The 23,759-nt window shown below is 29.3% G+C and overlaps 1 protein-coding gene across 1 annotated transcript in view; it reads right to left on the bottom strand.

Annotated features, from left to right (window-relative positions):
• LOC139760579 (uncharacterized) overlaps window positions 1-23,759 on the bottom strand; it is a 128,243-nt gene that overhangs the window by 66,159 nt on the left and 38,325 nt on the right. Inside the window, 2 exon segments of the mRNA XM_071684357.1 lie at window positions 1,487-1,643; window positions 2,032-2,359. Of these exon segments, the coding sequence (XP_071540458.1) occupies window positions 1,487-1,643; window positions 2,032-2,359 (485 nt within the window).

Raw genomic sequence — 23,759 nt, 5'->3', positions numbered from 1 at the left:
CTGCATAGTGTGCCAGTACCTAATGGTTGTCAAATTGCACTCCTCTGACCCAGGTAGCTGTCTTTTCTTTCTGCCTTGCCAACATGTGGACTACTGGCATTCTGTCCACAAACATACAACCTCTCCTTATCACACATCACACTTAACAACACTTAACTTAAACAGCTCATTCTTCGTAACTCTAGATTTTCCTATGGTGAGCACTATGTGCTCGCCCTGCCTTTTGGTAAACTGGAAGGAACAATAGATAGAAGTGGTAGGTAGGGGCATTAGATAAGGCAGGGGCATTAGGTAGGAGCCTCTGCAAACGATGCCCTCGACTTGCCCTTTGCCAGTGGCCTGTTAGGGGTGAGGCACCAAAGGCTAAAAAACAGCACTGGAGTTTACTAGGTATGAAGACTCTATTGCCATGGCTACCCCCTTGAAGGAATTCCAGAAAGGAGCAGGCGTAAGAGATATAGACATAGATAGATAGATAGATAGACAGGTGAGGGTGTGAAACCTCTTATTAACATGTCTGCAGATTATAAGTAAATCAGCTAACATAAATGACAAGCAAAATGCATCTTCAAAAATATATAGAAATATGCATATACCGTATAATACAGTATCTCACAATAAAGCGAGAATACTATCACAAATTTACTGCTAAAGAATACACAAGGTAAAAGTACTTGACTTCTCAGGATAATAATATACAGTATTTTTTTTTTTTTTTTTTTTTTTTTTATACTTTGTCGCTGTCTCCCGCGTTTGCGAGGTAGCGCAAGGAAACAGACGAAAGAAATGGCCCAACCCCCCCCCCATACACACGCACATACACACGTCCACACACGCAAATATACACTCCTACACAGCTTTCCATGGTTTACCCCAGACGCTTCACATGCCTTGCTTCAATCCACTGACAGCACGTCAACCCCTGTATATACCATGACTCAATTCACTCTATTTCTTGCCCTCCTTTCACCTCCTGCATGTTCAGGCCCCGATCACACAAAATCTTTTTCACTCATCTTTCCACCTCCAATTTGGTCTCCCTCTTCTCCTCGTTCCCTCCACCTCCGACACATATATCCTCTTGGTCAATCTCTCCTCACTCATTCTCTCCATGTGCCCAAACCATTTCAAAACACCCTCTTCTGCTCTCTCAACCACGCTCTTTTTATTTCCACACATCCTCTTTACCCTTACGTTACTTACTCGATCAAACCACCTCACACCACACATTGTCCTCAAACATCTCATTTCCAGCACATCCATCCTCCTGCGCACATCCTTATCCATAGCCCACGCCTCGCAACCATAAACATTGTTGGAACCACTATTCCCTCAAACATACCCATTTTTGCTTTCCGAGATAATGTTCTCGACTTCCACACATTTTTCAAGGCTCCCAAAATTTTCGCCCCTCCCCACCCTATGATCCACTTCCGCTTCCATGGTTCCATCCGCTGACAGATCCACTCCCAGATATCTAAAACACTTCACTTCCTCCAGTTTTTCTCCATTCAGCATTTTTAGGATGAGGTACCCCCAAGGGGGGGCTTAAAATGGTCAGGTCCTCTGCTAAAGATGGATGGATCTGCACAGGAGACTTAAAGGAAGTCTTCGAAGGAGGCACCATAGCTAAAGAAAGTTTCCTATTGGATAAGATTAGCAATTTTAAATTAATCTATTAAGTCCTCTAAAGTTTTAGAATATGTACCAAGATCATACTTTCAATATTTCAAAACACAAAAAATTATGTAAATTATCACACAGCTTTCAGAATGAAATGCATGTTATTTCAGTTATTCATTCCTTTCACAGAAATCACTGTGTTAAACATAATGCAAGAAATTGATATTTCAAGGTCAGAATAGCAAACATACTTTTACACACAAACAGAAGTAGTATTCTGTTACATAACCAGTTTATACCGACGGTGCTTCAGTTCTAAATATCACAGCAAGTTCACCCAATATCTTGTTCGCATATCTCTTTTTACTTCTGATAATGACAGCACTGGTGTCTGTGCATTTTACATACCTTGGTTTTGGCACTGGCCTCTCATTATCAGATATGAAATCTGGATCTGTCTGTGGTTTCTCTGTAATTCCAAGATTCCTAACACCTTCCACAGTCTTCCCATCATGGTAGCCTCTGGGGACTTCCTTGTGATTTCTATCCAGACACTGAGTCCACATATGTGTTCCTGAAGACTTTTGAGTGTGAGCGGTTTTGGTCTGAGGGGATGAATGAGGAGGTTTCCCACCAGTGCCTTGCTGTGTTGTGTATGTGGCTGTGACTCGGCTAGGGACACTGTAGTCTACAGTATATTCCTGGTCCTGCTGAGCAAACTCTGCTACAATTTCACCTGTAGGGATGACGAAATCTTTATTTAATATCATCTCTTTCGTTTTACTTGGCACTTTCGAGTGTCTGCATATTTTGCTATGTGATTTCATGTAAGTATTATTCAAAGGAAATGTATTATGTAAATGTAAATGTTAGTATCTCATGACACTAACTTAATCATGCATATAGAGAATTAGTTTTTCATAATATTTTTGAACCTTATAAAACTCAGTGAACGCACTTGATCTTATCTGGTTTGTTTCACTCATCCACCACCCTATTACTCTCTCTCTCTCTCTCTCTCTCTCTCTCTCTCTCTCTCTCTCTCTCTCTCTCCTACCTGCCAGAGTATAAGAGGGTTAGTGATAGCTGTACAATCAGTCAGCACTTCAGAAGGTCTCAAGTGTTACTCCTTTAACCCAAGGAGCTTCTTTCTCTTCAGCCTCACTCAAATGTGGACTGATGGCTTTCAGTCCATGTACATACAATCTCTACATCTCTTACATAACACTTGACATCACGTAACTCACATAAATCTTTCTTTGTAACTCTAACATTTCCTGTGGTCAGTGCTAAGTGCTAATCCTATCTTTTTGCAAACTCTCATCATGAGTACTCATATAAGTAAACACTCTTTCTTATTATTATCATCAAAAGGCCAGGACTCTTTTCATGGAAGTTCAGCAGTTTCAAGGCTGTGCTAAAATCAAAATCAAGGAAAATGGACTCCTCTGGAGTAAATACTTTTTCTTATCATTATCATCATAAGCCCAGGACTCTTTCCGTGGAAGTTCAGCAGTTTCAAGGATGTGCTGTGATCAGAAGCAAGGAAAATGGACTTCTTTGGAATGAAAAGTTCTTGAGTAAGACTGTACTACCTTTTTTTCAACTAATGGCATAGCCTCCTTTTCACTTCTATACTTGAAACAATCATGGAAAATATATAATAATGCTGTAAGTTACTGATGGATACCCAGGAAATACGATGTAAATGATCATATAATACTTTAAAACTGCATTATTTAACAGCTTAATTAAAGGACATAAAGTCGACCTAACAGCATTTCAACTCCAGATTTGTATTCACCATGCAAAATAATGATGATAATGATGTTTTGAAGGAAATCTATTTTTCTGAGAAAAATAAGAAAAGTGCAGGTAATAGGTCAGGGTATTTTTCAGTTGAAAAAACTTTTCATTTCAAAATCAAAATATAACATATAATATAACCTCTATACTTGAAATAATCATGGAAAATATATATTAATGTTGTAAGTCACCGATACATACCCAGGAAAGATGATGTAACACATCATATAATACTCCAGAACTGTATCATTTAAAAACTCAATTAAAGGAAATAAAGTCGAAATAACAACATTTTAACCCCAGATTTGTATTCACCATGCAAAATAATGCTAATAATGATGTTCATTTCAAAATTGAGATATAACATATTGAAACATTTCTATACTTGATATAATTATGGAAAACATATAACAATGCTGCAAGTTACCGATAGATACCTAGGAAATACTATGTAAATGATCATATAATACTCTAAAATTTGCATTATCTAACGGCTCAATTACAGGACGTAAAGTCAAAATAACGATATATTCTAACCTCAGATTTGAATTCATCATCAAAAATAATGCTTATAATGATATTTTGAAGGAAGTCTATTTTTTTGAGAGAATAAATAAAAGTGCATGTAATACTTCAGGGCATTTTTCAGCTGAAAAATTTTTTCACTTCGAAACTGAAATACAACATGTTGAAACATTACTACACTTGAAACAATCATGGAAAATATATAATAATGCTGTAAGTTACCGATGGATACCCAGCAAATACGATGCAAATAATCATATAATACTCTAAACTTGCATCATTTAAAGGCTTAATTAATGGACATAAAGTCGACCTAACGGCATTTCAACCCCAGATTTGTATTCACCATGCAAAATAATGATAATAATGATGTTTTGAAGGAAATCGATTTTCCTGAGAAAAATAAGAAAAGTGCAGGTAATAGGTCAGGATATTTTTCAGCTGAAAAAACTAAAATTGAAATATAACATGCTGAAACACTTCTATACTTGAAATAATTATGGAAAATATATATCAATGTTGTAAGTTACCGATACATACCCAGGAAAGATGATGTAAAACATCATATAATACTCAAGAACTGTATCATTTAAAAACTCAATTAAAGGAAATAAAGTCGAAATAACAACATTTTAACCCCAGATTTGTATTCACCATGCAAAATAATGCTAATAATGATGTTTTGAAAGGAATCTATTTTTCTGAGAAAATCAAGCAAAAGTGCAGGTAATAAATAGTTCAGGATATTTTTCAGCTCAAAAAACTTTTCATTTCAAAATTGAGATATAACATATTGAAACATTTCTATACTTGATATAATTATGGAAAACATATAACAATGCTGCAAGTTACCGATAGATACCTAGGAAATACTATGTAAATGATCATATAATACTCTAAAATTTGCATTATTTAACGGCTCAATTACAGGACGTAAAGTCAAAATAACGATATATTCTAACCCCAGATTTGAATTCATAATCAAAAATAATGCTTATGATGATATTTTGAAGGAAGTCTATTTTTCTGAGAGAATAAATAAAAGTGCATGTAATACTCCAGAGTATTTTTCAGCTGAAAAATTTTTTCACTTCGAAATTGAAATACAACATGTTGAAACATTTCTATACTTGAAACAATCATGGAAAATATATAATAATGCTGTAAGTTACCCATGGATACCCAGCAAATACGATGCAAAAATGATCATATAATACTCAAAAATTTAAAGGCTTAATTAATGGACATAAAGTCGACCTAACGGCATTTCAACCCCAGATTTGTATTCACCATGCAAAATAATGATAATAATGATGTTTTGAAGGAAATCGATTTTCCTGAGAAAAACAAGAAAAGTGCAGGTAATAGGTCAGGGTATTTTTCAGCTGAAAAAACTTTTCATTTCAAAATTGAAATATAAGATGTTGAAACACTTCTATACTTGAAACAATCATGGAAAAAATATATCAATGCTGTAAGTTACCGATAGATACCCAGTAAAGATGATGTAAAATATCATATAATACTCTAAAATTGCATCATTTAAAAGCTCAATTAAAGGAAATAAAATCTAAATAACAACATTTTAACCCCAGATTTGTATTCACCATGCAAAATAATGCTAATAATGAGGTTTTGAAGGAAATCTATTTTTCTGAGAAAATCACGCAAAAGTGCAGGTAATAGTTCAGGATATTTTTCAGCTCAAAAAACTTTTCATTTCAAAATTGAAATATAACATATTGAAACATTTCTATGCTTGATATAATTATGGAAAACATATAATAATGCTGTAAGTTACCGATAGATACTTAGGAAATACTATGTAAATGATCATATAATACTCTATAATTTGCATTATTTAACGGCTCAATTAAAGGACGTAAAGTCGAAAAAATTATATATTTTAACCCCAGATTTGTATTCACCATCCAAAATAATGCTTATAATGATGTTTTGAAGGAAGGTCTATTTTTTTGCGAAAATAAGTAAAAGTGCAGGTATTTTTCAGCTGAAAAAATTTTTCACTTCGAAATTGAAATACAACATGTTGAGACACTTCGATACTTGAAACAATCATGGAAAATATATATCAATGCTGTAAGTTACCGATGGATACCCAGAAAACACGATGTAAATAATCATATAGTACTCTAAAATCGCATTATTTAACAGCTTAATTAATGGACATAAAGTCGACCTAACGGCAATTCAACCCCAGATTTGCATTCACAATGCAAAATAATGATAATAATGATGTTTTGAAGGAAATCTATTTTTCTGAGAAAAATAAGAAAAGTGCAGGTAATAGGTCAGGGTATTTTTCAGCTCAAAAAACTTTTCATTTCAAAATTGAAATATAGCATGTTGAAACACTTCTATACTTGAAATAATTATGGAAAATATATATTAATGCTGTAAGTTACCGATAGATACCCAGGAAAGATGATGTAAAACATCATATATTACTCTAAAATTGCATGATTTAAAAGCTCAATTAAAGGAAATGAAATCTATATAACGACATTTTAACCCCAGATTTGTATTCACCATGTAAAATAATGTTAATAATGAGGTTTTGAAGGAAATCTATTTTTCTGAGAAAATCACGCAAAAGTGCAGGAAATTTTTCAGCTCAAAAAACTTTTCATTTCAAAACTGAAATATAACATATTGAAACATTTCTAGAATTGATATAGTTATGGAAAACATATAATAATGCTGTAAGTTACCGATGGATAACCAGGAAATATGATGTAAATGATCATATAATAATGATCATATAATACTCTAAAATTTAAAGGCTTAATTAATGGACATAAAGTCGACCTAACGGCATTTCAACCCAGATTTGTATTCACCATGCAAAATAATGATAATAATGATGTTTTGAAGGAAATCGATTTTCTGAGAAAAATAAGAAAAGTGCAGGTAATAGGTCAGGGTATTTTTCAGCTGAAAAAACTTTTCATTTCATAATTGAAATATAACATGTTGAAACACTTCTATACTTGAAACAATCATGGAAAAATATATATAATGCTGTAAGTTACCGATAGATACCCAGTAAAGATGATGTAAAATATCATATAATACTCTAAAATTGCATCATTTAAAAGCTCAATTAAAGGAAATAAAATCTAAATAACAACATTTTAACCCCAGATTTGTATTCACCATGCAAAATAATGCTAATAATGAGGTTTTGAAGGAAATCTATTTTTCTGAGAAAATCACGCAAAATTGCAGGTAATAGTTCAGGATATTTTTCAGCTCAAAAAACTTTTCATTTCAAAATTGAAATATAACATATTGAAACATTTCTATGCTTGATATAATTATGGAAAACATTTAATAATGCTGTAAGTTACCGATAGATACTTAGGAAATACTATGTAAATGATCATATAATACTCTATAATTTGCATTATTTAACGGCTCAATTAAAGGACGTAAAGTCGAAAAAATTATATATTTTAACCCCAGATTTGTATTCACCATCCAAAATAATGCTTATAATGATGTTTTGAAGGAAGGTCTATTTTTTTGCGAAAATAAATAAAAGTGCAGGTAATACTCCAGGGTATTTTTCAGCTGAAAAAATTTTTCACTTCGAAATTGAAATACAACATGTTGAGACACTTTGATACTTGAAACAATCATGGAAAATATATATTAATGCTGTAAGTTACCGATGGCTACCCAGAAAACACGATGTAAATAATCATATAATACTCTAAAATCGCATTATTTAACAGCTTAATTAATGGACATAAAGTCGACCTAACGGCAATTCAACCCCAGATTTGCATTCACAATGCAAAATAATGATAATAATGATGTTTTGAAGGAAATCTATTTTTCTGAGAAAAATAAGAAAAGTGCAGGGTACTTTTCAGCTCAAAAAACTTTTCATTTCAAAATTGAAATATAGCATGTTGAAACACTTCTATACTTGAAATAATCATGGAAAATATATATTAGTGCTGTAAGTTACCGATAGATACCCAGGAAAGATGATGTAAAACATCATATATTACTCTAAAATTGCATGATTTAAAAGCTCAATTAAAGGAAATAAAATCTATATAACGACATTTTAACCCCAGATTTGTATTCACCATGTAAAATAATGTTAATAATGAGGTTTTGAAGGAAATCTATTTTTCTGAGAAAATCACGCAAAAGTGCAGGTAATAGTTCAGGAAATTTTTCAGCTCAAAAAACTTTTCATTTCAAAACTGAAATATAACATATTGAAACATTTCTAGAATTGATATAGTTATGGAAAACATATAATAATGCTGTAAGTTACCGATGGATAACCAGGAAATATGATGTAAATGATCATATAATGCTTTAAAATTGCATTATTCAGCAGCTCAATTAATGGACACAAAGTCGACCTAACGGCATTTCAACTCCAAATTTGTATTCACCATGCAAAATAATGATAATAATGATGTTCTGAAGGAAATCTATTTTTCTGAGAAAAATAAGAAAAGTGCAGGTAATAGGTCAGGGTATTTTTCAGCTAAAAAAACATTTCATTTCAAAATTAAAATATAACATGTTGAAACAATTCTATACCTGAAAAAATCACGAAAAAGATATATTAATGCTTTAAGTTACCGATAGATACCCAGGAAAGATGATGTAAAACATCATATAATACTCTAACCTTGAATCATTTCAAAGCTCAATTAAAGGCAATAAAATCTAAATAACAACATTTTAACCCCAGATTTATATTCACAATGCAAAATAATGTTAATAATGAGGTTTTGAAGGAAACCTATGTTTCTGAGAAAATCACGCAAAAGTGCAGGTAATAGTTCAGGATATTTTTCAGCTCAAAAAACTTTTCATTTCAAAATTGAGATATAACATATTGAAACATTTCTATACTTGACATAATTATGGAAAACATATAATAATGCTGTAAGTTACCGATAGATACTTAGGAAATACTATGTATATGATCATATAATACTCTAGAATTTGCATTATTTAACGGCTCAATTAAAGGACGTAAAGTCGAAATAACGATATATTCTAACCACAGAATTATATTCACCATCCAAAATTATGCTTATAATGTTTTGAATGAAGTCTACTTTTTTTGCGAAAATAAAGTGCTGAAAAATTTTTTCACTTCGAAATTGAAATACAACATGTTGAAACATTTCTATACTTGAAATAATCATGGAAAATATATAATAATGCTGTAAGTTACCCATGGATACCCAGCAAATACGATGCAAATGATCATATAATACTCTAAAATTTAAAGGCTTAATTAATGGACATAAAGTCGACCTAACGGCATTTCAACCCCAGATTTGTATTCACCATGCAAAATAATGATAATAATGATGTTTTGAAGGAAATCGATTTTCCTGAGAAAAATAAGAAAAGTGCAGGTAATAGGTCAGGGTATTTTTCAGCTGAAAAAACTTTTCATTTCATAATTGAAATATAACATGTTGAAACACTTCTATACTTGAAACAATCATGGAAAAAATATATCAATGCTGTAAGTTACCGATAGATACCCAGTAAAGATGATGTAAAATATCATATAATACTCTAAAATTGCATCATTTAAAAGCTCAATTAAAGGAAATAAAATCTAAATAACAACATTTTAACCCCAGATTTGTATTCACCATGCAAAATAATGCTAATAATGAGGTTTTGAAGGAAATCTATTTTTCTGAGAAAATCACGCAAAATTGCAGGTAATAGTTCAGGATATTTTTCAGCTCAAAAAACTTTTCATTTCAAAATTGAAATATAACATATTGAAACATTTCTATGCTTGATATAATTATGGAAAACATTTAATAATGCTGTAAGTTACCGATAGATACTTAGGAAATACTATGTAAATGATCATATAATACTCTATAATTTGCATTATTTAACGGCTCAATTAAAGGACGTAAAGTCGAAAAAATTATATATTTTAACCCCAGATTTGTATTCACCATCCAAAATAATGCTTATAATGATGTTTTGAAGGAAGGTCTATTTTTTTGCGAAAATAAATAAAAGTGCAGGTAATACTCCAGGGTATTTTTCAGCTGAAAAAATTTTTCACTTCGAAATTGAAATACATGTTGAGACACTTTGATACTTGAAACAATCATGGAAAATATATATTAATGCTGTAAGTTACCGATGGCTACCCAGAAAACACGATGTAAATAATCATATAATACTCTAAAATCGCATTATTTAACAGCTTAATTAATGGACATAAAGTCGACCTAACGGCAATTCAACCCCAGATTTGCATTCACAATGCAAAATAATGATAATAATGATGTTTTGAAGGAAATCTATTTTTCTGAGAAAAATAAGAAAAGTGCAGGCAATAGGTCAGGGTACTTTTCAGCTCAAAAAACTTTTCATTTCAAAATTGAAATATAGCATGTTGAAACACTTCTATACTTGAAATAATCATGGAAAATATATATTAGTGCTGTAAGTTACCGATAGATACCCAGGAAAGATGATGTAAAACATCATATATTACTCTAAAATTGCATGATTTAAAAGCTCAATTAAAGGAAATAAAATCTATATAACGACATTTTAACCCCAGATTTGTATTCACCATGTAAAATAATGTTAATAATGAGGTTTTGAAGGAAATCTATTTTTCTGAGAAAATCACGCAAAAGTGCAGGTAATAGTTCAGGAAATTTTTCAGCTCAAAAAACTTTTCATTTCAAAACTGAAATATAACATATTGAAACATTTCTAGAATTGATATAGTTATGGAAAACATATAATAATGCTGTAAGTTACCGATGGATAACCAAGGAAATATGATGTAAATGATCATATAATGCTTTAAAATTGCATTATTCAGCAGCTCAATTAATGGACACAAAGTCGACCTAACGGCATTTCAACTCCAAATTTGTATTCACCATGCAAAATAATGATAATAATGATGTTCTGAAGGAAATCTATTTTTCTGAGAAAAATAAGAAAAGTGCAGGTAATAGGTCAGGGTATTTTTCAGCTAAAAAAACATTTCATTTCAAAATTAAAATATAACATGTTGAAACAATTCTATACCTGAAAAAATCACGAAAAAGATATATTAATGCTTTAAGTTACCGATAGATACCCAGGAAAGATGATGTAAAACATCATATAATACTCTAACCTTGAATCATTTCAAAGCTCAATTAAAGGCAATAAAATCTAAATAACAACATTTTAACCCCAGATTTATATTCACAATGCAAAATAATGTTAATAATGAGGTTTTGAAGGAAACCTATGTTTCTGAGAAAATCACGCAAAAGTGCAGGTAATAGTTCAGGATATTTTTCAGCTCAAAAAACTTTTCATTTCAAAATTGAGATATAACATATTGAAACATTTCTATACTTGACATAATTATGGAAAACATATAATAATGCTGTAAGTTACCGATAGATACTTAGGAAATACTATGTATATGATCATATAATACTCTAGAATTTGCATTATTTAACGGCTCAATTAAAGGACGTAAAGTCGAAATAACGATATATTCTAACCACAGAATTATATTCACCATCCAAAATTATGCTTATAATGTTTTGAATGAAGTCTACTTTTTTTGCGAAAATAAAGTGCTGAAAAATTTTTTCACTTCGAAATTGAAATATAACATGTTGAAACATTTCTATACTTGAAGCAATCATGGAAAATATATAATAATGCTGTAAGTTACCGATGGATACCCAGCAAATACGATGCAAATGATCATATAATACTCTAAAATTTAAAGGCTTAATTAATGGACATAAAGTCGACCTAACGGCATTTCAACCCCAGATTTGTATTCACCATGCAAAATAATGATAATAATGATGTTTTGAAGGAAATCGATTTTCTGAGAAAAATAAGAAAAGTGCAGGTAATAGGTCAGGGTATTTTTCAGCTGAAAAAACTTTTCATTTCATAATTGAAATATAACATGTTGAAACACTTCTATACTTGAAACAATCATGGAAAAAATATATCAATGCTGTAATTTACCGATAGATACCCAGTAAAGATGATGTAAAATATCATATAATACTCTAAAATTGCATCATTTAAAAGCTCAATTAAAGGAAATAAAATCTAAATAACAACATTTTAACCCCAGATTTGTATTCACCATGCAAAATAATGCTAATAATGAGGTTTTGAAGGAAATCTATTTTTCTGAGAAAATCACGCAAAAGTGCAGGTAATAGTTCAGGATATTTTTCAGCTCAAAAAACTTTTCATTTCAAAATTGAAATATAACATATTGAAACATTTCTATACTTGATATAATTATGGAAAACATATAATAATGTTGTAAGTTACCGATAGATACCTAGGAAATACTATGTAAATGATCATATAATACTCTAAAATTTGCATTATTTAACGGCTCAATTAAAGGACGTAAAGTCGAAATAACGATATATTTTAACCCCAGATTTGTATTCACCATCCAAAATAATGCTTATAATGATGTTTTGAAGGAAGTCTATTTTTTTGCGAAAATAAATAAAAGTGCAGGTAATACTCCAGGGTATTTTTCAGCTGAAAAAATTTTTCACTTCGAAATTGAAATATAACATGTTGAAACATTTCTATACTTGAAACAATCATGGAAAATATATAATAATGCTGTAAGTTACCGATGGATACCCAGCAAATACGATGTAAATAATCATATAATACTCTAAAATTGCATTATTTAACAGCTTAATTAATGGACATAAAGTCGACCTAACGGCATTTCAACCCCAGATTTGTATTCACCATGCAAAATAATGATAATAATGATGTTTTGAAGGAAATCTATTTTTCTGAGAAAAATAAGAAAAGTGCAGGTAATAGGTCAGGGTATTTTTCAGCTGAAAAAACTTTTCATTTCAAAATTGAAATATAGCATGTTGAAACACTTCTATACTTGAAATAATCATGGAAAATATATATTAGTGCTGTAAGTTACCGATAGATACCCAGGAAAGATGATGTAAAACATCATATATTACTCTAAAATTGCATGATTTAAAAGCTCAATTAAAGGAAATAAAATCTATATAACGACATTTTAACCCCAGATTTGTATTCACCATGTAAAATAATGTTAATAATGAGGTTTTGAAGGAAATCTATTTTTCTGAGAAAATCACGCAAAAGTGCAGGTAATAGTTCAGGAAATTTTTCAGCTCAAAAAACTTTTCATTTCAAAACTGAAATATAACATATTGAAACATTTCTAGAATTGATATAGTTATGGAAAACATATAATAATGCTGTAAGTTACCGATGGATAACCAGGAAATATGATGTAAATGATCATATAATGCTTTAAAATTGCATTATTCAGCAGCTCAATTAAAGGACATAAAGTCGAAATAAAGATATATTCTAAACCCAGGTTTGTACTCACCATCCAAAATAATACTTATAATGATGTGTTGAAGTAAGTCTATTTTTTGCGAAAATAAATAAAAGTCCAGGGTATTTTTCAGCTGAAAACATTTTTCACTTCGAAATTGAAATATAACATGTTGAAACATTTCTATACTTGAAGCAATCATAGAAAATATATAATAATGCTGTAAGTTACCGATGGATACCCAGCAAGTACGATGTAAATAATCATATAATACAGTAAAATTGCATAATTTCAAAGCTTAATTAATGGACATAAAGTCGACCTAACGGCATTTCAACCCCAGATTTGGATTCACCATGCAAAATAATGATAATAATGATGTTTTGAAGGAAATCTATTTTTCTGAGAAAAATAAGAAAAGTGCAGGTAATAGGTCAGTGTATTTTTCAGCTGAAAAAAATTTTCATTTCAAAATTGAAATATAACATAATGATACACTTCTACACTTGAAACAATCATGGAAAATATATATTAATGCTGTAAGTTACCGATAAATACCCAGTAAAGATGATGTAAAATATCATATAATACTCTAAAATTGCATCATTCAAAAGCTCAATTAAAGGAAATACAATCTAAATAACAACATTTTAACCCCAAATTTTTATTCACCATGCAACATAATGCTTATAATGATGTTTTGAAGGAAATCTATTTTTCTGCGAAAAAGAGGAAAAGTGCAGGTAATAGGTCAGGGTATTTTTCAGCTGAAAAAGCTTTTCATTTCAAAATTGAAATATAACATGTTCAAACACTTCTATACTTGAAATAATTATGGAAAATATATACTAATGCTGCAAGTTACCGATAGATACCCAGGAAAGATGATGTAAAATATTGTATAATACTCTAAAATTGCATCATTTAAAAGCTCAATTAAAGGAAAGAAAATCTAAATAACAACATTTTAACCCCAGATTTGTATTCACCATGCAAAATAATGCTAATAATGAGGTTTTGAAGGAAAAGTATTTTTCTGAGAAAATCACGCAGAAGTGCAGGTAATAGTTCAGGATATTTTTCAGCTCAAAAAACTTTTCATTTCAAAATTGAAATATAACATATTGAAACACTTCTATACTTGATATAATAATGGAAAACATATAATAATGCTGTAAGTTACGGATAGATACCTAGTAAATACCATGTAAATGATCATATAATACTCTAAAATTTGCATTATTTAACGGCTCAAAGGACGTAAAGTCGAAATAACGATATATTTCAACCTCAGATTTGTATTCACCATCCAAAATAATGCTTATAATGATATTTTGAAGAAAGTCTATTTTTTGCGAAAATAAATAAAAGTCCAGGGTATTTTTCAGCTGAAAAAAGTTTTCAATTCGAAATTGAAATATAATATGTTGAAACATTTCTATACTTGAAACAATCATGGAAAATATATAATAATGCTGTAAGTTACCGATGGATACCCAGCAAATACGATGTAAATAATCATATAATACCCTAAAATTGCATAATTTTAAAGCTTAATTAATGGACATAAAGTCGACCTAACGGCATTTCAACCTCAGATTTGTATTCACCATGCAAAATAATGATAATAATGATGTTTTGAAGGAAATCTATTTTTCTGAGAAAAATAAGAAAAGTGCAAAAGAATTTTTCAGCTGAAAAAACTTCGTTTCAAAATTGAAATATAACATGTTGAAACACTTCTATACTTGAAACAATCATGGAAAATATATAATAATGCTGTAAGTTACCGATAGATACCCAGTAAAGATGATGTAAAAAATCATATAATCCTCTAAAATTGCATCATTTAAAAGCTCAATTAAAGGAAATACAATCTAAATAACAACATTTTAACCCCAAATTTGTATTCACCATGCAAAATAATGATAATAATGATGTTTTGAAGGAAATCTATTTTTCTGAGAAAAATAAGAAAAGTGCAGGTAATAGGTCAGGGTATTTTTCAGCTGAAAAAACTTTTCATTTCATAATTGAAATATAACATGTTCAAACACTTCTATACTTGAAATAATTGTGGAAAATATATATTAATGCTGAAAGTTACCGATAGATACCCAGGAAAGATGATGTAAAAGATCGTATAATACTCGAAAATTGCATCATTTAAAAGCTCAATTAAAGGAAATAAAATCTAAATAACAACATTTTAACCCCAGATTTGTATTCACCATGCAAAATAATGCTAATAATGAGGTTTTAAAGGAAATCTATTTTTCTGAGAAAATCACGCAAAAGTGCAGGTAATAGTTCAGGATATTTTTCGGCTCAAAAAACTTTTCATTTCAAAATTGAAATATAACATATTGAAACATTTCTATACTTGATATAATTATGGAAAACATATAATAATGCTGTAAGTTACCGATAGATACCTAGGAAATACTATGTAAATGATCATATAATACTCTAAAATTTGCATTATTTAACGGCTCAATTAAAGGACGTAAAGTCGAAATAACGATATATTTTAACCCCAGATTTGTATTCACCATCCAAAATAATGCTTATAATGATGTTTTGAAGGAAGTCTATTTTTTGCGAAAATAAATAAAAGTGCAGGTAATACTCCAGGGTATTTTTCAGCTGAAAAAATTTTTCACTTCGAACTTGAAATATAACATGTTGAAACATTTCTATACTTGAAACAATCATGGAAAATATATAATAATGCTGTAAGTTACCGATGGATACCCAGCAAATACGATGTAAATGATCATATAATACTCTAAAATTGCATAATTTCAAAGCTTAATTAATGGACATAAAGTCGACCTAACGGCATTTCAACCCCAGATTTGTATTCACCATGCAAAATAATGATAATAATGATGTTTTGAAGGAAATCTATTTTTCTGAGAAAAATAAGAAAAGTGCAGGTAATAGGTCAGGGTATTTTTCAGCTGAAAAAACTTTTCATTTCAAAATTTAAATATAACATGTTGAAACACTTCTATACTTGAAATACTCATGGAAAATATATATTAATGCTGTAAGTTACCGATAGATACCCAGTAAAGATGATGTAAAATATCATATAATACTCTAAAACTGCATCATTTAAAAGCTTAATTAAAGGAAATAAAATCTAAATAACGACATGTTAACCCAGATTTGTATTCACCATGCAAAATAATGCTAATAATGAGGTTTTGAAGGAAATCTATTTTTCTGAGAATCAGCTCAAAAAACTTTTCATTTCAAAATTGAAATATAACATATTGAAACATTTCTATACTTGATATAATTATGGAAAACATATAATAATGCTGTAAGTTACCGATAGATACCTAGGAAATACTATGTAAATGATAATATAATACTCTAAAATTTGCATTATTTAACGGCTCAATTAAAGGACGTAAAGTCGAAATAAAGATATATTCTAAACCCAGGTTTGTACTCACCATCCAAAATAATACTTATAATGATGTGTTGAAGTAAGTCTATTTTTCTGAGAAAATCACGCAAAAGTGCAGGTAATAGTTCAGGATATTTTTCGGCTTAAAAAACTTTTCATTTCATAATTGAAATATAACATATTGAAACATTTCTAAGCTTGATATAATTATGGAAAACATATAATAATGCTGTAAGTTACCGATAGATACCTAGGAAATACTATGTAAATGATCATATAATACTCTAAAATTTGCATTATTTAACGGCTCAATTAAAGGACGTAAAGTCGAAATAACGATATATTTTAACCCCAGATTTGTATTCACCATCCAAAATAATGCTTATAATGATGTTTTTAAGGAAGTGTATCTTTTGTGAAAATACATAAAAGTGCAGGTAATACTCCAGGGTAATTTTCAGCTGAAAAAGTTTTCACTTCGAAACTGAAATATAACATGTTGAAACATTTCTATACTTGAAACAATCATGGAAAATATATAATAATGCTGTAAGTTACCGATGGATACCCAGCAAATACGATGTAAATGATCATATAATACTCTAAAATTGCATAATTTCAAAGCTTAATTAATGGACATACAAGTCTAACTAACAGCATTTCAACCCCAGATTTGTATTCACCATGCAAAATAATGATAATAATGATGTTTTGAAGGAAATCTATTTTTCTGAGAAAAATAAGAAAAGTGCAGGTAATAGGTCAGGGTATTTTTCAGCTGAAAAAACTTTTCATTTCAAAATTGAAATATAACATGTTGAAACACTTCTATACTTGAAATAATTTTGGAAAATATATATTAATGCTGAAAGTTACCGATAGATACCCAGGAAAGATGATGTAAAAGATCGTATAATACTCGAAAATTGCATCATTTAAAAGCTCAATTAAAGGAAATAAAATCTAAATAACAACATTTTAACCCCAGATTTGTATTCACCATGCAAAATAATGCTAATAATGAGGTTTTGAAGGAAATCTATTTTTCTGAGAAAATCACGCAAAACTGCAGGTAATAGTTCAGGATATTTTTCGGCTCAAAAAACTTTTCATTTCAAAATTGAAATATAACATATTGAAACATTTCTATACTTGATATAATTATGGAAAACATATAATAATGCTGTAAGTTACCGATAGATACCTAGGAAATACTATGTAAATGATCATATAATACTCTAAAATTTGCATTATTTAACGGCTCAATTAAAGGACGTTAAGTCGAAATAACGATATATTTTAACCCCAGATTTGTATTCACCATCCAAAATAATGCTTATAATGATGTTTTGAAGGAAGTCTATTTTTTGCGAAAATAAATAAAAGTGCAGGTAATACTCCAGGATATTTTTCAGCTGAAAAAATATTTCACTTCGAAATTGAAATGTAACATGTTGAAACATTTCTATACTTGAAACAATCATGGAAAATATATAATAATGCTGTAAGTTACCGATGGATACCCAGCAAATACGATGTAAATGATCATATAATACTCTAAAATTGCATAATTTCAAAGCTTAATTAATGGACATAAAGTCGACCTAACGGCATTTCAACCCCAGATTTGGATTCACCATGCAAAATAATGATAATAATGATGTTTTGAAGGAAATCTATTTTTCTGAGAAAAATAAGAAAAGTGCAAGGGTATTTTTCAGCTGAAAAAACTTTTCATTTCAAAATTGAAATATAACATGTTGAAACACTTCTATACTTGAAACAATCATGGAAAATATATATTAATGCTGTAAGTTACCGATAGATAGCCAGTAAAGATGATGTAAAATATCATATAATACTCTAAAATTGCATCATTTAAAAGCTCAATTAAAGGAAATACAATCTAAATAACAACATTTAAACTCCAAATTTGTATTCACCATGCAAAATAATGATAATAATGATGTTTTGAAGGAAATCTATTTTTCTGAGAAAAATAAGAAAAGTGCAGGTAATAGGTCAGGGTATTTTTCAGCTGAAAAAACTTTTCATTTCATAATTGAAATATAACATGTTCAAACACTTCTATACTTGAAATAATTATGGAAAATATATATTAATGCTGAAAGTTACCGATAGATACCCAGGAAAGATGATGTAAAAGATCGAATAATACTCGAAAATTGCATCATTTAAAAGCTCAATTAAAGGAAATAAAATCTAAATAATAACATTTTAACCCCAGATTTGTATTCACCATGCAAAATAATGCTAATAATGAGGTTTTGAAGGAAATCTATTTTTCTGAGAAAATCACGCAAAAGTGCAGGTAATAGTTCAGGATATTTTTCGGCTCAAAAAACTTTTCATTTCAAAATTGAAATATAACATATTGAAACATTTCTATACTTGATATAATTATGGAAAACATATAATAATGCTGTAAGTTACCGATAGATACCTAGAAAATACTATGTAAATGATCATATAATACTCTAAAATTTGCATTATTTAACGGCTCAATCAAAGGACGTTAAGTCGAAATAACGATATATTTTAACCCCAGATTTGTATTCACCATCCAGAAATAATGCTTATAATGATGTTTTGAAGGAAGTCTATTTTTTGCGAAAATAAATAAAAGTCCAGGGTATTTTTCAGCTGAAAAAATTTTTCACTTCGAAATTGAAATATAACATGTTGAAACATTTCTATACTTGAAACAATCATGGAAAATATATAATAATGTTGTAAGTTACCGATGAATACCCAGCAAATACGATGTAAATAATCATATAATACTCTAAAATTACATAATTTCAAAGCTTAATTAATGGACATAAAGTCGACCTAACGGCATTTCAACCCCAGATTTGTATTCAACATGCAAAATAATGATAATAATGATGTTTTGAAGGAAATCTATTTTTCTGAGAAAAATAAGAAAAGTGCAGGTAATAGGTCAGGGTATTTTTCAGCTGAAAAAACTTTTCATTTCAAAACTGAAATGTAACATGTTGAAACACTTCTATACTTGAAATAATTATGGAAAATATATATCAATGCTGAAAGTTACCGATAGATACCCAGGAAAGATGATGTAAAAGATCGTATAATACTCTAAAATTGCATCATTTAAAAGCTCAATTAAAGGAAATAAAATCTAAATAACAACATTTTAACCCCAGATTTGTATTCATCATGCAAAATAATGCTAATAATGAGGTTTTGAAGGAAATCTATTTTTCTGAGAAAATCACGCAAAAGTGCAGGTAATAGTTCAGGATATTTTTCAGCTCAAAAAACTTTTCATTTCAAAATTGAAATATAACATATTGAAACATTTCTATACTTGATATAATCATGGAAAACATATAATAATGCTGTAAGTTACCGATAGATACCTAGGAAATACTATGTAAATGATCATATAATACTCTAAAATTTGCATTATTTAACGGCTCAATTAAAGGACGTAAAGTCGAAATAACGATATATTTTAACCCCAGATTTGTATTGCACCATCCAAAATAATGCTTATAAAGATGTTTTGAAGGAAGTCTATTTTTTGCGAAAATAAATAAAAGTGCAGGTAATACTCCAGGGTATTTTTCAGCTGAAAAAATTTTTCACTTCGAAATTGAAATATAACATGTTGAAACATTTCTATACTTGAAACAATCATGGAAAATATATAATAATGCTGTAAGTTACCGATGGGTACCCAGCAAATACGATGTAAATAATCATAAAATACTCTAAAATTGCATAATTTCTAAGCTTAATTAATGGACATAAAGTCGACCTAACGGCATTTCAACCCCAGATTTGTATTCAACATGCAAAATAATGATAATAATGATGTTTTGAAGGAAATCTATTTTTCTGAGAAAAATAAGAAAAGTGCAGGTAATAGGTCAGGGTATTTTTCAGCTGAAAAACTTTTCATTTCAAAATTGAAATATAACATGTTGAAACACTTCTATACTTGAAACAATCATGGAAAATATATATTAATGCTGTAAGTTACCGATATATACCCTGTAAAGATGATGTAAAATATCATATAATACTCTAAAATTGCATCATTTAAAAGCTCAATTAAAGGAAATAAAATCTAAATAACAACATTTTAACCCCAAATTTGTATTCACCATGCAAAATAATGATAATAATAATGTTTTGAAGGAAATCTATTTTTCTGAGAAAAATAAGAAAAGTGCAGGTAATAGGTCAGGGTATTTTTCAGCTGAAAAAACTTTTCACTTTAAAATTGAAATAAAACATGTTGAAACACTTCTATACTTGAAATAATTATGGAAAATATATATTAATGCTGAAAGTTACCGATAGATACCCAGGAAAGATGATGTAAAGGATCGTATAATACTCTAAAATTGCATCATTTAAAAGCTCAATCAAAGGAAATAAAATATAAATAACAACATTTTAACCCCAGATTTGTATTCACCATCCAAAATAATGCTTATAATGATGTTTTGAAGGAAGTCTATTCTTTGCGAAAATAAATAAAAGTGCAGGTAATACTCCAGGGTACTTTTCTGCTGAAAAAATTTTTCACTTCGAAATTGAAATATAACATGTTGAAACATTATTATACTTGAAACAATCATGGAAAATATATAATAATGCTGTAAATTACTGATGGATACCCGGGAGACATGATGTAAAAGATCATATAATACTCTATGATTACATCATTTAAAAGCTCAATTAAAGGAAATAAAATCTAAATAACGACATTTTAACCCCAGATTTGTATTCATCATGCAAAATAATGCTAATAATGACGTTTTGAAGGAAATCTATTTTTCTGAGAATATCACGCAAAACTGCAGGTAATAGTTCAGGATATTTTTCAGCTCAAAAACTTTTCATTTCAAAATTGAAATATAACATATTGAAACATTTCTATACTTGATATAATTATGGAAAACATATAATAATGCTGTAAGTTACCGATAGATACCTAGGAAATACTATGTAAATGATCATATAATACTCTAAAATTTGCATTATTTAACGGCTCAATTAAAGGACGTAAAGTCGAAATAACGATATATTTCAACCCCAGATTTGTATGCACCATCCAAAATAATGCTTATAATGATGTTTTGAAGGAAGTCTATTTTTTGCGAAAATAAATAAAAGTGCAGGTAATACTCCAGGGTATTTTTCAGCTGAAAAAATTTTTCACTTCGAAATTGAAATATAACATGTTGAAACATTTCTATACTTGAAACAATCATGGAAAATATATAATAATGCTGTAAGTTACCGATGGATACCCAGCAAATACGATGCAAATGATCATATAATACTCTAAAATTGCATAATTTCAAAGCTTAATTAATGGACATAAAGTCGACCTAACGGCATTTCAACCCCAGATTTGTATTCACCATGCAAAATAATGATAATAATGATGTTTTGAAGGAAATCTATTTTTCTGAGAAAAATAAGAGAAGTGCAGGGTATTTTTCAGCTGAAAAACTTTTCATTTGAAAATTGAAATATAACATGTTGAAACACTTCTATACTTGAAATAATTATGGAAAATATATGTTAATGCTGTAAGTTACCGATAGATACCCAGTAAAGATGATGTAAAATATCATATAATACTCTAAAATTGCATCATTTAAAAGCTCAATTAAAGGAAATAAAATATAAATAACAACATTTTAACCCCAGATTTGTATTCACCATGCAAAATAATGCTAATAATGAGGTTTTGAAGGAAATCTATTTTTCTGAGAAAATCACGCAAAAGTGCAGGTAAGTTCAGGATATTTTCTAGCTCAAAAAACTTTTCATTTCAAAATTGAAATATAACATATTGAAACATTTCTATACTTGATATAATTATGGAAAACATATAATAATGCTGTAAGTTACCGATAGATACCTAGGAAATACTATGTAAATGATCATATAATACTCTAAAATTTGCATTATTTAACGGCTCAATTAAAGGACGTAAAGTCGAAATAACGATATATTTTAACCCCAGATTTGTATTCACCATCCAAAATAATGCTTATAATGATGTTTTGAAGGAAGTCTATTTTTTGCGAAAATAAATAAAAGTGCAGGTAATACTCCAGGGTATTTTTCAGCTGAAAAAATTTTTCACTTCGAAATTGAAATATAACATGTTGAAACATTTCTATACTTGAAACAATCATGGAAAATATATAATAATGCTGTAAGTTACCGATGGATACTCAGCAAATACGATGCAAATAATCATATAACACTCTAAAATTGCATAATTTCAAAGCTTAGTTCATGGTCAGAAAGTCGACCTAACGGCATTTCAACCCCAGATTTGTATTCACCATGCAAAATAACGATAATAATGATGTTTTGAAGGAAATCTATTTTTCTGAGAAAAATAAGAAAAGTGCAGGTAATAGGTCAGGGTATTTTTCAGCTGAAAAAACTTTTCATTTCAAAATTGAAATATAACATGTTGAAACACTTCTATACTTGAAACCATCATGGAAAATATATATCAATGCTGTAAGTTACCGATAGATACCCAGTAAAGATGATGTAAAATATCATATAATACTCTAAAATTGCATCATTTAAAAGCTCAATTAAAGGAAATAAAATCGAAATAACAACATTTTAACCCCAAATTTGTATTCACCAAGCAAAATAATGATAATAATGATGTTTTGAAGGAAATCTATTTTTCTGAGAAAAATAAGAAAAGTGTAGGTAATAGGTCAGGGTAATTTTCAGGTGAAAAAACTTTTCATTTCAAAATTGAAATATAACATGTTGAAACACTTCTATACTTGAAATAATTATGGAAAATATATATTAATGCTGAAAGTTACCGATAGATACCCAGGAAAGATGATGTAAAAGATCGTATAATACTCGAAAATTGCATCATTTAAAAGCTCAATTAAAGGAAATAAAATATAAATAACAACATTTTAAACCCCATAT

This window comes from Panulirus ornatus, chromosome 1, assembly GCF_036320965.1.
Source record: "Panulirus ornatus isolate Po-2019 chromosome 1, ASM3632096v1, whole genome shotgun sequence".
Taxonomy (NCBI): domain Eukaryota; kingdom Metazoa; phylum Arthropoda; class Malacostraca; order Decapoda; family Palinuridae; genus Panulirus; species Panulirus ornatus.
Note: the sequence above shows the minus strand (reverse complement) of the source record. Positions and strands in the feature narration are given on the sequence as shown.